Source organism: Polyodon spathula, chromosome 1, assembly GCF_017654505.1.
Source record: "Polyodon spathula isolate WHYD16114869_AA chromosome 1, ASM1765450v1, whole genome shotgun sequence".
Lineage (NCBI taxonomy): Eukaryota > Metazoa > Chordata > Actinopteri > Acipenseriformes > Polyodontidae > Polyodon > Polyodon spathula.
The window spans coordinates 3,744,663-3,762,373 of NC_054534.1; the positions used below are offsets into that span (position 1 = coordinate 3,744,663).

A 17,711-nucleotide genomic window follows, 5' to 3' on the forward strand; every position below is an offset into this window, starting at 1 on the left:
GCAGGCACGCTACCTGCCGTCCTTCCATGTTCTACTGAATTGGTAATCTTCATTATTTTCTTTTTTCTATCAAGTATTTTAATTGAGGTGCAATTTTATCCTTTTTAACCCATTCCCCCTTCTATCTGTTTTGTCCTCTTGTGTGTTTTCTGCATTCCTGAATTTTTACTGCTTGCATTTCCCCTCTGCAATTATAGCACAAGGATACACTGCCCTAAATTACCTTGAACTGGGACCCTCTTAAGCAGTGACTGTCAGTCAAATGAAGAGAGTAACTGCATTCCCGGTTAGCCAGGTATAGAACTGCAGAGCACCTACACAACAACTATCAGAAAAACACATTCACTTATTAAATGGTTTCTTTTTTGAAAAACAAAATGCAGGATGTCATTGTGTGTTTTGAATGCGTGAGAAATCATGTGATATTGGGAAATCACAACACCTGCTTCACAATATCATGGCTGAATTTGAAAGGTCTCAAAATCACGTTTTTTTTTTCTTTTTTGTGTCAGTCACCACATCTTATATTTTTTGCAACAATTTTCTAAGTCATGGTTATTGTATCCTTCAGAAAATATGTGATTACAGCCCTGTCATAAAGTTCTTATAACAACACGGGAAGTTTGTAGTAAAGATGAAATACTGTCGTACGAAAAGTTCGATGTATTGCATCGAATACAGCAGAGCTTCTTTGCGGAATATATCCTAATCATTTCAAATCGTGGTTTAAAGTATATTACACACGTCTACTGGAAAGGATACTGACTGGCAGACCCTCGTATCGACACAGGGCATTGCAATGCTTAGGCTACATGATAAATGGCTTTTGCTCATCCCCCGAAAAGGAAAACTGATGCTAGTTAATCCATTTCGTCTTGGCAGGGCATTTCACTCAGACGGAGTGGGAGGGAGAAACATTAACTTCAACAGCTGTTTCTTGACCCCGACTTTCAGTCTTCCCAATAATACATTTTGGAGGGTGCCATTTCTCGGTTGACGGGTGACTCCGCAGTAAACAAACGTTTATAACGGAAACAAGCGGATAGCGTATATTTACAAAACACACACAACAGACATCTGTCAAATCAGTGTGAACTTACTGTGTTGCAGATGCACCGTAAACCGACACAGCTTGACTGGGGAGAAACCAGTGCAAACGTGCCTCCCCTACTAATCTGCTGTGTTGGAGAAACCTTCCTAGTCTACAGTAATTCCCCAGCAAGGGCGATTTGAAACCGACCTGCTGAATAGCATTTGCTATTCTCTCAACTCCCCTCTGCAGGAGCAGTATCCCGGAAGTTCCTTGTTAAGAATATGCCGAATGTTTTGTCAACTGAAAGTCCTACGTGAGTGTTGCAAGCATGTATCCATTTTTTAAACATGCATAAACGCATATGTGGTCAATTTAGGTGTGGGTAGCAAAGATTGATCAGTTTTTAAGGCAGCACTTCCCTGCTACTGATGCATCAACTACGTTGGAATATGTGCTTTGTTTACAGCTCCATTTTGAAAGATTATTGCACTGCAGTTTGGAGACGGGACGTGTTTTACCTTTTGCTGCCTTGCAAAACAACCTGTTAGAAAACTACTGTAGAAACACAGTGTACACTTGAACGCATGTGTTGCATTTAGGGTCTGCATTTTAATTGTTTTCAATACATATAGCAGTCAGATATCTGTATACCCAAAGTAAAGGGACAGTTAAAAGTAACATCAAACGTGCGGTCATCTGCAGACTGTATTATAACTTAATGCATTCAGTGATCAGCTTGTGTTGCACGGTTGTCTGACTGTTGGTTTTTGCTTTTAAAAGACATGCTTTTACAAACCACGGTTAACACTAATCATGAATTTTTGTGTGAACCCAGTTGATGATGTGTTACAGTCGTGTTATGGGAGAGAGATAACCGTGCAGTGTCAGTATATAATAATAAGGAAATGTGTAGCATGCACGTGGCCATGCTCCTCATTAAACTACATTAAGGCTTTGTGAAGAGTTAAGTCAGTAGGTTTTTGTTAGGCTGCTAGTGTACCAGACAGTGTTGTGCGATGCACTGCTGTTACAGATTCTGACCCTGTTTGGGAGATGAGGTTAAAGCTCTCTAACCATACATGCTGAGCAGTGTGTCTTGCTTTTTGCTTAGCTGTAGAGACACTGCTTAGCATTGGTTTGTGCACAACCACTGCCCTCTTACTAGTGCTGTAAAAAAAAAGCACAGGACTTTTACTTTTCTACTGTATAGGCAATGCATAGTTTGAGTTCCTGATTTATATATTTGGGTCGCAACTGAATTCCACAAATCTGTCATTTCATTTCCAGTGTTTCGCTGCCACATTGTTAAAGCATGAGACTTGCTAAAACATATATACGTTTTGCCATATGTTTACAAACCATTTCATCTGCTGAGATGTCATTCCCTTTATACATATGAGCTGGCCGCTGCCAGGGTAATCGAGCCATTAGCCAGCCGGTGAGCTGCACCTGCTGTGCTGCTGGTGAAGTAAAAGGCTGGGTCGCTGCAGTTCTGTGTAGACTACAGGTAACTTAATGGAGTGACCTGCAAGGACTCGTACCCCCTCCCAGAATCGACGAGGCCCTGCCCTGGACAGTATAGTAGGCTCTCGCTGGTTCAGCTCCCTCGACCTGCAGAGCGGCTGCTGGCAGGTCAAGCTGGCTCCTGAGGCAAGTCCGAAGAACATATTCTCCATTGGCCAGGGTCTCGGGCAGTTCAGTCATGCCCTTCAGATTGTAATGCTCCAGCAGTGTTGAAGCGACTGATGGAGCAGGTGTTGGCTGGAGTTCCACAGACATTCCTGCGCCCAGTACCTGGGTGACCTTAAAGACTCTTGGACTTTGTTGTGGATCATGGACAACAGGCTGATGGGGCGTTCGGCCCTAAGGAGGGGGCAGTGAAACGGACACTGTCGACTTGTGCCCTCCTGCCCCTCTTCTCATGTTCCCCTCAACCCCCCTTGGTAGTTGCGCCATTGCCTGCTAGGGATGCGTATCCTCTTTGTGTAGAGCCAGGCTTTGCATTTGTAGTTCTAGAGCTTTTATCATCATCTCATCTCACAGAGAAGGGCCAGAATCTGTTACGGCTGAGCAGCACAATGCTGCCCGATGCACACAGTGGCTGTGGGTCATGTGAGCTACTTGTTCATGTCTGTGATAGCTCTTGCAAAGGATTCTACGTCACTGGCATACTTGTTTGCTTGTTGCATAAAAATATACAGCATACCTGTATATGTAACTCAATGTTATAAATCTCTTGAGTACTAGTACAGGATGTAGTTTTATAATGACAGCTTTGATGAAACAACTGTGAACAGCTGTTATTTCTAAGGAGTAGAATGAGTTATAAATTATTTAATTGCAAGGCAAGTGACTTCTTTAAGCATGAAAGGCAGTAAAGAATCATAAATAACAAAGTTTTGGACTAAAATAGATTAGGATTAGTAACATAATTTATTGGGTCTCACCACAGTGTTCATTTATTAGTTTGAACACATTGTATTGGCGTCAGTCAACGCAGAATCAGTTCACAGTGTTGGTACATTTTTTAAAGCAGGGGGACCTCAGCCGTGCTGATGCAGAGAATACAGCACAATAAAAACTGAAAGTAGCATGGTTGATGTCATGAATACGGTTTCTGGAATACAGAAGGCGCAATTTATATGGAGGTGTATGGATAACACATGTTAGAACAGGACAAGCTCTCCAAAGAAATCCTCTTTGTTATCCTCCACGGATCTTCAAACCTCCTTCAGTTTTTCCTATAGAACCAAGGTCATAGCCAGATTACTGAGACACCTTTCAAGTCCACATCTACAGAAGAGATGAGCAGGCAAGCATCACGTTGATATTTTCTGTGAAGGGGTGTATTGTCAACTGTCTACTGTATTGACAAACTTTTTATTTCTCAAGCCAGCCGTGGGCCCGGAAAAGGTCTAATATGAAACTGATGGGTTGCTAAAGACCACACTGTCCACACAGCCGCTACCTGATTGTGCACTGAGAGCAGTTGCTATAGATTTTGCTGCGCTTTCCCACATGTGTTTGTTTCCTGGTAGCCTGCTCGAGCATGTGGTGGGGAATGCTAATTCAAATAGAGTTAATAATAAAAAAATAAAAAACAAAAAAACATTTCAGAGCATTTGAGGAACATTTTCAGGGAATCCAACTGGATCGCAACAGATTCTAGGGGTAGGGGTAATGCCAGGATCCCAGTTGTTGATTCTATCCAGGATGAGTCTCCAATGCTGTAAAATGCTCTAAAAAGCCAGACTGTATAATTTGATCAGATCAACCCCTTCAAACCTAGTCAATCTAATAACCATTCTTATGGCAACAGACAGTATTATACATGGACAAGAAAGTGATGCACAGGAAACAAAGATGGGCTGTTGAATTTCTCTTAAAGAGCAAGATGCTTCGGATGCCGATTGTTCTGTATTTGTTCTCCTTTCCCAAGGCTTTTTTTTAACGATGATTGCAATTATCTGGAGTGGTTCTGGGATCTGTTGATCCAATATTGATTGATATGTTTTTCCTGTATCTAACTTGCATGCTTGTCTGGAAATCTATCTCTCTGGCACTCCATCTCTGTCTCTATCTTTCTATATGTATCTATCCCCTTACTGCATCAGTCTTTATCACTCCATCTCTCTATTAATCTGTCTATCTCTCTGGCGCTTCATCTCTGTCTCTATCTTTCTACATCTGTGTATCTTTATCCCCTTTCTGCATCAGTCTTTATCATTCCATCTCTATCTATCTATCTATTGATCGATCGATCATAGACAGGGACAGTAGAGTTGTAATGTCACGAGGAAGTCAGTCCAGTGTTAGGCAGCTAGAATTTTGTGGTCAATTCCTTGACTTCATCAGCATTAACCATGACCTAGAGTCCTGCATCTTTCTTACTGCAAAGTACAGTGGTCATTGGAGGAAGCAGCTGATTGGTTACCTCCAGGAAAGAGCAATTTCACACTCCAGGTGAAATGACCATGAAAGTACAAAACCATCTAAAAGCAAGGCTTTGAAAAAGATCTGTCTTTAACCTAGTGTAGTAACAGGTGTTTTAAATGAAAGTACGTGTTTGTTTGAATGTAAATTTGTTTTAAGATTACACTTTTGTGACCCTTTTAGTGAATGGATGTACATGGCGTGGAAAGTTTATGGATTGCTTTTCTAGTTAGGGTTACTTAAAAACTTGAGCAACCAAAAAAAAAAAAAAAAAAAAAAGTTCACGTAATAGAGTTTTAAATCTACAAGAACGTAACTAAGCGGTTTTAAAAATTAATTACAAATGGTTTTGTTTACTCTTTCCACAATCCTTCATATGCTTGAAAAAAAAGAAAGTTTACTTCAAGCTTGCCAAGCTGGGGCTGGTAGAACATCCCATGTGAGGAAAGCCAGTGTAAACAGAAAGCTCATTACTGTCTGGTGGGTGCCGTTCTTGTGATTTAAACTATAAGTCAATACCCCAATTCTGGAGTATAACTTCGGCTGTAATGTTACACAGACAACCTTCCAAACCACTTGTTTACCAGCTGGAATTTGTTTTACAGAGCTTCAAAAAAAGTATACAGACTACAACAGTACTATGAAGTTTTGTGTAAGTTGGTCAGATCCTGTGAAATATGTTTTTGATCTTTGTGGTGTGGTCCACACATGATCTTAAAGAAAAGAAATGAACCAACAATTTAGGTCTTTTTCTAAGTGGATGTTATGTAAATCACTTCTTTTAATTTCATATCCATAGCTCCAGTTTGATTTGTTTGCTTGAAACCATAATGCCTTCTGACAGGCATATTGCAGCAAGACCTTGCATTCAGTTTTTGATTAGAAATGTTTCTGCTCTTTTAAGACTTCAGGCTGGTTGTTACTAAAATGTAGTTTCACACACGCAAATGTGAAACCAGAAATGGTTGTTATAGAGTATTGGAATTAGTTTTACAATTGTTGTTTAAATGTAGCAAATACACTCCCAGCTGTGCAGTGTGAAGCAGATTCTTACTCTATTAAGCAATCAGTCCTGCTCAAAAGTAGTTTAGGCTTTTGGATATTTTGCATGCATTGAACAATTCTGTTTGTTCAGATTTGGCCAAAGATCCTCTCTGAATCATATGTATTGGCCACCATTGGCATATGCAAAGTAGTAAAATAGAGGCCCATTTACAAACTACAAGGAGGACATTACTGACTGTCAAAGACCGTATCGGAGACCATCAAAGTACTAGAATCCTGTCCTCTTCAGAAGATATATTGTGTCTGTGCGGCACTGAACTATGCACAGCAACAGAACAATCCAATTTTTTTTGTTGTTGAATGATTTTAGAGCCCTGAAAAATGCATAAACATTTTCAATCGTTCCGTGCAGTCGTACATTTCCACAATGCCAGTCTTTTTAAAACTCTGAAGTTTGATCTTTTGTATTTATTTTTTGTCCTGCGTGCTGCTCAGTTTAACGTGATTAAATCTCGCAGCACGATTCTAATTGAGACGTCTCATAGAGGCATTGCTTGGGATTGTTGTTTTTCAATAACAAGTTGATGCTCATACCAAGTTGAATAACGAGTTGTTGGTTTTCCTCCAATAGGGTTTTGATGGCCCTTGTTGATCTCTGAGGAGTGGCAAAAGTGCAGTGTCTGGGGACTGTTGCCAGTCTGCAGAGAAGCAGGTAGCCATGGCAATAGTAACACTGAAACAGAGAGACTTTCGCCCCCCGCCCCCAGCCTCTGTGCCAATAGCACAGCTGGCAGTCTGTGTTCTGCTTCTCCTGGTGTAAAAAGCATGGATGCATCACCCAAGTTCTAATCTTGAGAGTCAGTAGAAATAATGAAAGTCTGATATATTTATTTCTTGTGAAAGTATCTGTAAGATGGCTTTTAAATTACTTCACGGTGCTGCACGATTTAATGCAAACTGAAAGCTCATTTCACAATCGTATATATATATATATATATATATATATATATATATATATATATCTCTTTCCAAATTCCAAAAAGATTTGCAAGATTTTTAGATGAAGTGATGTGCATGTATTGCCTGCTGAATCTTGCAGGTTGATGTACTAAAGCAATTCCAGTTGGGGATTTAGAGAACTCCAAACTGTAAGCCTGTATAATAATTCTGAAAGTTTGATCCAAACGAAAACACTCACAACTTTGGGTGAGTAGACTGGCCTACGTATGTGGTTCAAACAAAGTGACTTCAAGGAATTCACGTTTAAGCATGTGGTGTCATCCATAACTTTTTACACACTCATTTTTAAAATTCTGAGATGACTATAGTAAGTTCAATATCAAACATTTCTACTAGGTCTTTTTTGTTTTGTAGTGCTTTAGCATTTAAGTGTGTAGTGGCAGAGCAATTAGTCTCATGTAGTGTCCTTTGAAGTGAGCACTACAAACAGAATCCACAGATGGTCAAAAACAGTTCCTTATTTCATAAATATCCAGTCATGTCCTCTTGATCGCCATAACCATGCTACACTGGCTTCCATCGTCAGGTCAGCTCCTGCAGTAGAAGAAACAGTTGCAGATCTACTGTTAGACCAGCAGGCTTGACAAAGACCAGATGTACAACTAAGTTGTTGCTGAAGGGCAGGACAGTGGTTTTGCCTTCAGCAGCCAGTTTAACAAGGTTTGACTCGGAATCCCTGACTCTGCTGGAAGCTCAGTGATTAATTACTCATGTTCCACCTGTTTGCCCGAACGTACTGTACAGGGCAGGTCCATGACACTTCACAGTGACCTCACACATTCGGTATAATAGTTATACTCTCTCACACTGCCTAAACAATGCAAGATCTCCACGTGTTGAAGATGTGATTGTGGGAATGCTGGCAATCGAGTGGTTTCAATGTATGGTGATTAAGAACATAAGAACATAAGAAAGTTTACAAACGAGAGGAGGCCATTCGGCCCATCTTGCTCGTTTGGTTGTTAATAGCTTATTGATCCCAGAATCTCATCAAGCAGCTTCTTGAAGGATCCCAGGGTGTCAGCTTCAACAACATTACTGGGGAGTTGATTCCAGACCCTCACGATTCTCTGTGTAAAAAAAGTGTCTCCTATTTTCTGTTCTGAATGCCCCTTTGTCTAAACTCCATTTGTGACCCCTGGTCCTTGTTTCTTTTTCCAGGCTGAAAAAGTCCCTTGGGTCGACACTGTCAATACCTTTTAGAATTTTGAATGCTTGAATTAGGTTGCCACGTAGTCTTCCTGTTCAAGACTGAACAGATTCAATTCTTTTAGCCTGTCTGCATATGACATGCCTTTTAATCCCGTAATAATTCTGGTCGCTCTTCTTTGCACTCTTTCTAGAGCAGCAATATCTTTTTTATAGCGAGGTGACCAGAACTGCACACAATATTCAAGATGTGGTCTTACTAGTGCATTGTACAGTTTTAACATCACTTCCCTTGATTTAAATTAGACACTTTTCACAATGTATCCGAGCATCTTGTTAGCCTTTTTTATAGCTTCCCCACATTGTCTAGATGAAGACATTTCTCAAGTCAACAAAAACTCCTAGGTCTTTTTCATAGATTCCTTCTCCAATTTCAGTATCTCCCATATGATATTTATAATGTACATTTTTATTTCCTGCGTGCAGTACCTTACACTTTTCTCTATTAAATGTCATTTGCCATGTGTCTGCCCAGTTCTGAATCTTGTCTAGATCATTTTGGATGACCTTTGCTGCTACAACAGTGTTTGCCACTCCTCCTACTTTTGTGTCGTCTGCAAATTTAACAAGTTTGTTTACTATACCAGAATCTAATCTAATAATCTAATCTAATCTAATTCGTTAATGTAGATTAGGAATAGCAGAGGACCTACTACTGATCCCTGTGGTACACCACTGGTTACCACACTCCATTCTGAGGTTTTTCCTCTAATCAGTACTTTCTGTTTTCTACATGTTAACCACTCCCTAATCCATGTACATGTGTTTCCTTGAATCCCAACTGCGTTCAGTTTGAGAATTAATCTTTTGTGCGGAACTTTGTCAAAAGCTTTCTGGAAATCTAAATAAACCATGTCATATGCTTTGCAATTATCCATTATCGATGTTGCATCCTCAAAAAAATCAAGCAAGTTAGTTAGACAAGATCTCCCTTTCCTAAAACCATGTTGAATGTCTCCCAGTACCCTGTTACCATAAAGGTAATTTACCATTTTGGATCTTATTATAGTTTCCATAAGTTTGCATATAATAGAAGTCAGGCTTACTGGTCTGTAGTTACCTGGTTCAGTTTTGTTTCCCTTTTTGTGGATCGGTATTACGTTTGCAATTTTCCAGTCTGTCGGTACCACCCCTGTGTCAAGAGACTGCTGCATGATCTTGGTTAGCGGTTTGTAAATTACTTCTTTCATTTCTTTGAGTACTACTGGGAGGATCTCATCCGGCCCAGGGGATTTGTTTATTTTAAGAGCTCCTAGTCCCTTTAACACTTCTGCCTCAGTTATGCTAAAGTTATTTAAAACTGGATAGGAACTGGATGACATGTGGGGCATGTTGTCAGTATCTTCCTTTGTAAAAACTTGTGAAAAGTAATCATTTAATATATTTGCTATTTTTTTTTCTTCATCTACGATTTTGCCATTTGTATCTCTTAAACATTTAATCTCCTCTTTGAATGTTCTCTTGCTGTTGTAATATTGGAAAAACATTTTGGAATTGGTTTTAGCTCCCTTAGCAATGTTCATTTCTATTTCTCTCTTGGCCTTTCTAACTTCCTTTTTGACTTGCGTTTGCAGTTCTGTGTACTCTTTCTGCGTACTTTCTTTTTGGTCCCTTTTTTAATGCTCTGTAAAGTGCCTTTTTTCACTGAATATTTTTTTTAATTGATCTATTAAACCATTTTGGCAATTTAGTTTTACATTTAGATTTGTCTACTTTAGGGATGTAATTGTTTTGCGCCTCTAGTACTACATTTTTGAAGAACAACCATCCTTCTTCTGTGGGTGTTTTCTCTATTTTACTCCAATCTACTTCTGTTAGTCTCTGTTTCATACCTTCATAGTTTGCTTTTCTAAAATTGTAAACCTTAGCTTTAGTCATTACTTTTGGGGTTTTAAAAAACACTTCAAATGAGACCATGTTGTGGTCTGAGTTTGCCAGTGCTTCTCTGACCTCTGTTTTAGTTATTCTGTCTTCGTTATTTGAAAAGACTAAATCAAGGCATGCCTCCCCTCTAGTCGTTGCCTTGACAAATTGTGTGAGGAAGCAGTCATTTGTCATTTCCACCATTTCAATTTCATCCTTCGTGCTCCCCACCGGGTTTTCCCATTTTATATGGGGGAAGTTGAAATCCCCCATTAGTATGGCTTCTCCTTTGCTACACGCATTTCTAATGTCATTGTATAACAGATATTTTGCTCACCGTCTGAATCTGGCGGTCTATAGCATGCTCCTATTATTATGCCCTTTGAATTTTTGTCCGTTATTCTGACCCATATTGATTCGGCTTTGTTTTCTTTGTCCAGGTTTAACACCTGGGCTTCAAGACTGTTTCTTATGTATAGCGCTACCCCTCCTCCTCTTCTGTCCTGCCTGTCTTTCCTATACAGTGTATACCCACAAATATTATATTCGTCCCCATCACTCTCAGACAACCAAGTTTCTGTAACACCTATCACATCATAGTTACTTGTTAATGCAGTAGCTTCAAGTTCTAGAATTTTGTTTCTGATACTTCTAGCATTTAAATCAATACATTTAATGGTTGTCTTACCTGAGTTGTTGTCCTTGTTTTGATGCGGTCTCCCTTCTGTTTTTTTTGTTGATTTCTCCCCCCTTCCTTTCTAGTTTAAATGCTTCTGAACCTGCTTGAGTATCTTTTCTCCAAGTAGATTGGTTCCCTTGTTATTTAAGTGCAGTCCGTCCCGTCTATACAGATAGTCCTCGTTGTAGAATGTGGTCCAATGATCAAGATAGGTGAAGCCTTCCCGTGTGCACCACGTCTTCAGCCATGCGTTTTGATTAATTATTTCCAGCTGTCCATATGGTCCTTTGCAAGGTGCCGGTAGTATACCAGAAAATACCACAGTTTTGGTTTTCTCTTTTAATTTCCTTCCTAGCTCTCTGAATTTGTTTTGCAGGGATTTTGGTCTGTCTCTTCCAATGTTGTTTGTACCGATGTGGACGACTACTACCGGGTCGTCTCCTGCTCGTTCTAGGAGCCTGTCCACGTTCTCAGTGATGTGCTTGACCGAGGCTCCCGGAAGGCAGCACACTGTTGTAGTAAGGGGGTCCAAACTGCGAATTGAACTTGCTGTGTTTCTCAATATGGAGTCCCCAACAATCATGACCTCCCTTCTTTTTGCTGTCTGGTCACCACTGTCAATAGGGTCCTGGATGTTGTTCCTTTCATTCTCTTGTTGTTGGTTCTGCTCATCAAAATTCTGAAGTGACTCAAATCTGTTGGTTGTTTTGATTTCTGGTGGTTGTGTTTGACGAAGTTTCTTTTTTTTCCCTGCTTCTGCCTACCTGAACCCATCTGTTCTGACCTTCTATCTCCCTGGTGGCTTTCAGTCTGTTAGGGGTGATGCAGACTTCCATGAATTGTGGGTGTGCCAGTTCCTCAAAATCCTGTTGCTGTCTCACTTCTTCCAGCTCCATTTCTAGCATATTTACTAGTTTATGCAAGTCCTGGATCGCGCTGCACTTTACGCACACTTGGTTTAGCTCTGCTGGGTTTTCTCGGATTTCCCACATCAAGCAGGTGTCACAGATTACTGGCTTGAAGACCATGTTGAGGGTTTTTTTTTTTTTGAAGTTTAGTTTCTTCTGCAGCTGTCAGCCTGCTTTCAAACTGCTTCTAAACTGCTCTGTACTTTTCTACGCCTGTACTTCTCCCACTCGCTGTCGCTGGGAAGACTGCCTCGTTTAACTGCGTTGTTGAGCTGTGTTGTTGGCTCCTCCCCTCGCCCATGTCTCAGAACGGCGCTGAATTTGAATCTGCTGCTCCGAGTTTCAGCTTGTTTGTTATCAGAAAAACACACGCGGGTGTTTGACTTTGAGCTGCTGCTGTGTTTCCCCAATGTCCTGTGTTTTCTGATTAAAGCAATTAAAGATGCAATTTCTCCTTACTGCTTCTAAACTGCTCTGTACTTTTCCACGCCTGTACTTCTCCCACTCGCTGTCGCTTCCACTTGCTGTCTCATTATTCAGGTAGTGTGCATATGGAACTACAGGGATTGAAATAAGACTCCCATTGCCTAGCACTTTGATCCACTCCTGGTTTTACTAGGAGTTTAACACACCAGAGCTTGGTACCAATACACTGTAGCTAATCAAGCTTGCAGTAAATCCTGGAATGGGTGAAACTGCTATGCAATAAGAGTCTTATTTCCATCTGTTTACTCTTCCCTGATAGTTGTGTAATCACATTTATTTTGCTTCTGGGTTTTAACGTACCTGATTCAGGTCATGGTCACTAAAGGAAGTTGCTAGTTTATGTATATGCAAAGCTCTCCTAAAATAAACAAAAAGCTGCCCATTTACTTTACAAGTTCTCTCACTCGCCTCACTTACCACGTGTCCAGTGGTGGAGGTTTTGAGTGTTACAGCAGGGTTTGATATTCATGACATTTCTCTAGAATGTAGTTGATGCTTTTATATAATCTATTGAAACAGACTTTTAGAAAATCAGTTTTTAAATAACTAATGAGTTAAAGATCTGTGAATGTGTGCTCTGTGTTCTGTGCTGTATCTAGTTCAGAATGCCTTGTTAACTCCCATGAGCTGCATTAGTCAGACTTGTTAGGATGTTTGTGTCTCTGGCTGCGATTTGATCCTCTCTGTCTAAAAAGGGGGGATAAATAAATAATAATATTTGAAAAGAAAAACAGCTGACTGATTGACTGAAGTAATAACGTCCTCTGTGAGTTTCGATTCTTTGAGGTGGTTGCAGCTCACACTAGTTACTGCTTGCACAGCATGTTCTTCCAGCTTCTAGATATCAAACATGCAGTTTTCAAAGAAACATGTTTTATAGCAATCTTGTAGTTTTAATTTAAACTGGTATGACACTAGATTAAAGGAATTGTATTTTTTTTTTCTATTTACCTGCAGCTGCTCACCAGTGCCCTGATCTGTCCAGATGTCTCGTGGCTGGGGTAGTGATGAAGCGGTCTGCTTGGGAGAGAAGGCGTTCCGGCAGTGCTGTGAGGAGTTTATTCAGCACTCCCGGTCTATCAACGATGAATGGGACTGGGAACACAGTCAAGTATGTCATTTAACCAGAATTCTCTCAATATAATGTGCTCCTCTTTCCAGATATTACAAGAATTTCCTATGCACTTTTTATACTAAAACTCTTGCTTTGCTTAAGATTTTAAACATCTGTTTTCAATAGCATAGATCTGCTCTGTTTTACAAAAATGTTGGTGGTCTTGTCTCATTAGAGAGTTTTCTAACCACATTCTGCAATACGTACATAGCTATGCAAGTGTGGCAGAGCAGAGGCTCTGCACACTGAGAAATATGTGGCTTTTTGCGGCTGGCAACATCTTGGCTCAGGACAGGAACAGTGTAGAGCCAAGATGGCCACCTTTGCACAGCCACATAGTTTAATACGTTTGGGGTCATTGTTTTAATTGCTTGCTTGTCAGTTAAACCATGGCCTCATCTATGTAAAGACAATAAAATGCATGTTTGGTGCGCAGTGCGGAGAGAGGGTTCAGTGAAGGCGCTTGCCCAGTCTGAGTGGAGTGAGAGCAGCAGGTAGTGCTCCCTGTCTATGCACTATGATAGCGAAGCATGGGTGCTGTTTATTTAGAGGTGTTTTGTTCCGGTGTTTTTGTTTATTTGTTGATTTAATAAAAATGTGTAAAGAAGCCCTAAACTGCAGTTTCCGTGTCTACTGTTTCAAGGGTGCAGACCAGCCTTGTTCGGGACACTAAGCCACAGCAAGGGCAGTACTGCATCTCTTAATGAGCTGTGATGATTACTGGCACAGAGCAAAAACCAAGAGTCTTGTTTTGTCAGGACCCGTCTTTAAAGTGGTCAGACAGCTAAGCCAGGTTCCACTGTGTATTCTTGTTTCTTGTGTTGTCATACTATAGTATTTAAACATGAAATTAAACACATCAGCTATGGCAGAGATTGTTTTGACCAAACTAGTTCTAATATTATTTCCACGATATTGATTCGCAATATATATATAATATATATCATATATATTCTAATATATATATATATTATATATATAGCTATATATATATATATATATATATATATATATATATAATATGCAGATGCACTAAAGAAACGCAGGTGTAATGGATTTAATCAGATATTTTAAACACAGATATCAAACAAACTCAAATAAAATGTGAACAACAATACAGATCAAAGAATCATGATAAGTTTTCAGTATGAAATGTGACACACTGTCCAAATGAAAACATTACAAAGTTAGTATCGGGTATGACCTCCATGAACATTAACACAATCCTTGCAGCATTGACGCATAGACCTGATCAGCCTCTGGATAGACTGCTGTGGGATGTTCTGCCACTCTTCCTGTGCTGTGGGATGTTCGGTCCTGGGCCGGTGTGGTGACCCTCTGCCTCCCAAGACATGGCCTGTCCGTCACAAAGTTTTCTGGTTTCTCTGGACTAGTCTGCTAATTATTGAAGCAGAACATCTCATTCTCTGGGCATCTTCTCTCACAGACAGGCAGCCTTCAATCATGCCGATAGCAACCAGGCGATCTTCATTACTCAGCCAGGGCATGGTCGTATCTTTTGATGTTCTTGTGTTAATTTAAATCATGTCTTTTCGAATGGCTATTCATACAGATTCTTAATCTAATTTGGGCAATTTTAACTTAACTCAGTTTGCCAAACACTGACCACCTGGTGTTTTTATGAAATCACATGACTTGAGCTCAGTATTTTGTTATCCCAAGGAACAATACTACTCAAACAATCAGCACACCTATCTGCTTACTATTTAAAATGTAAATAACGTTGTTTATGTGCCCAATGAGTTACTGATGTAAAACTTAGACTGTTGCGTTTTCATTGTGCATCAGTATATAATGTGACTCCCATTTCCAGAACAGTCAATTTTTATTTGTTCGTAGATTTTCTAGAATTTAATTTTCCCTATGTCACCTGTGGCACTTCTGTATCCTACCACACTGCTGTTAGGCGGTTCATGTTACAGATGATTATGACCCTGGGTTTCTGTGACCTTTAACACAGGAAGTGAATTTGAGCTTCACTTGTCTTGAAGCAAAAAATTTAGTCTGGAAATAGAAATCTAAAGTGAGATCCTAAAGAAACCTCAGTCCCTACTGCCACCCCTAAGTATTTCTGAATGAGTAACATGCAGCAGTAAGGTGTTCAAACTGTAAATGTGTGAGTGTGTTAAAAAAGCAGTGCATTGTGAAGTACTTCAGGGGCCTGAGCTTGACATATTACACTGTCTTTACCTGAAAGATTAAGTTTCTAGTCGTCTGACTCTCATATAGATTTCAATGTTACATTGAGGTTGGCTCTTCCAAACTAACAGTGACCATTGAATGCAGCACATTAGCAGGAATCCAATATTATGTTCTTCAAATAACAAAGCACTGAGCTGAGATAAAAAATTCTAATGTATTAATTTCTGGCAACAATAGCTAGGAACTACATACCTTTAATTCATTTTTGAATGTTGAATGTTTTAACATTTACAGATAGTTAGTACTCATTAACAAATTACATTTTTGACAGGAGGCTTGTGTTTGATATGTAATAAGATTAATAGTTTTATAACTGTAATTGTTCCTGGCAGTATAATTTAATTTTGATTTATTCATTTCTACTAATTGGAGCAATATCACCTAAAGCTGCTTTCTATCAGAGCTTTGCTTTTTCCATGCAGTCCATCGCACTGACTTAAGTGGTACACATTAATAGAAATCACTTATAAGAAGGGTGTAGGGTGTTTCTTGCAATAAGAAACAGCATTTTGCGCAGTTTGAGCTCAGTTTGACATTGCGGTCCTCTCCTGCAGGATGTGACATTTCTTGTACAGTACGAGATGCCCTACACACAATGTATTAAATTATATAAAACAGTAATATAGCTTTTAAACAACCCTGAACATTACACAAATGAAATGGGTTTCTGGTGATGCGTTTTGCTCATTGTTGTGAAGAAAGTACAACTGTATTCTCTGTTTGCTGTCCTTGCTGCTGAGTCTTGCACTTTCATGGTAATTCCGCCTAGAGAGTGAACCATCCCCCCCCACCCCCTTTTTGCCTGTTATTAACCAACCAGATGCTTCCTCTAATGACTGGTGTGGTTTGCAGCCAGTAGCGATGCTTCCTCTCAAAGAAACTGGTACAGTGTGATGATCTAGGAAATGTGAGATTGAATTCCAGTTATTTTTCAATGTTCATTAAAATGTACCCATAAAATAAAAAAATAAAATTATGCACAAGTTAATTAAATGGCACCCTTCACCCCCAGCATCTCTCTGTGGGCAGATGTGGTGTTTACAGAAAGAGAGTGAACAGAACGTATCAGCAGCAGTGGTTCTAGTCCTGTTTATCTTCAGATGACTGTCAGGAACAGGGATCATGTTAATACTAAATAGTAAACATTTTTCGGTACAGTAAATAATTAAGACTAAACCAATAGTATCACGGCTGTTTCTACTCCATCCTTTTGTATTAAGGGTTCTGAGGAGGGTTACATGAAGAAAATACTTTTGAAAGCAGAAAATAGCAGCGCTCGCCCAGCTTGGGATGGCCAAAGGAACCTGCAGGGTGCGAACGGTGAGCTGGAACTTGAAGCCCAGGTAAGAAGAAAACCAGAGTTTCTTGTCCATCTTTACAAATATACTTCCTGCTAGGACATTGCTGTTTAACACAGTGGCATATTGTATCACTCACTGTTGAAAAGGATAACATTTAGCCTAACTCCTGTTGTTATCATTGCTTTGAGGACTGAGTCATTGTGACGAAGTGCCATTAATGTGCCAGTTTTGGGGAGGTAAAGCTGAGCTGTATTTTGTTCAGGAAAACTTGTTGTCCACAAAATATCAGGTGGATTAGATATATGGAGCTGCTGCAGCTATAGAACGAGAGTAACCTCATGGAACATGGACCGCTGCGTGCAGCTACAGAACGAGAGTAACCTCATGGAACAGAGCTACGAACGAGAGTAACCTCATGGAACATGAACCGCGCTGCTGCAGCTACAGAACGAGAGTAACCTCATGGAACATGAACCGCGCTGCTGCAGCTACAGAACGAGAGTAACCTCATGGAACATGAACCACGCTGCTGCAGCTACAGAACGAGAGTAACCTCATGGAACATGAACCACGCTGCTGCAGCTACAGAACGAGAGTAACCTCATGGAACATGAACCACGCTGCTGCAGCTACAGAACGAGAGTAACCTCATGGAACATGCCACGCTGCTGCAGCTACAGAACGAGAGTAACCTCATGGAACATGAACCACGCTGCTGCAGCTACAGAACGAGAGTAACCTCATGGAACATGAACCGCGCTGCTGCAGCTACAGAACGAGAGTAACCTCATGGAACATGCTGCTGCAGCTACAGAACGAGAGTAACCTCATGGAACATGAACCGCGCTGCTGCAGCTACAGAACGAGAGTAACCTCATGGAACATGAACCGCGCTGCTGCAGCTACAGAACGAGAGTAACCTCATGGAACATGAACC

The 17,711-nt window shown here is 40.2% G+C and overlaps 1 protein-coding gene across 2 annotated transcripts in view; it reads left to right on the plus strand.

Annotated features, from left to right (window-relative positions):
• Positions 1–1,249: 1,249 nt before the first annotated feature.
• Positions 1,250–17,711, plus strand: part of atg10 (ATG10 autophagy related 10 homolog (S. cerevisiae)) — a 58,669-nt gene continuing 42,207 nt past the window's right edge. Inside the window, exons 1-3 of one of the 2 annotated variants that reach the window (XM_041244712.1) lie at positions 1,250–1,346; positions 13,094–13,247; positions 16,694–16,816. In XM_041244712.1, the coding sequence (XP_041100646.1) occupies positions 13,122–13,247; positions 16,694–16,816 (249 nt within the window). In that variant the 5' untranslated portion in view covers positions 1,250–1,346; positions 13,094–13,121. The remainder of the gene's footprint in view (positions 1,347–13,093; positions 13,248–16,693; positions 16,817–17,711) is intronic. The other variant, XM_041244720.1, reaches the window with a different exon arrangement.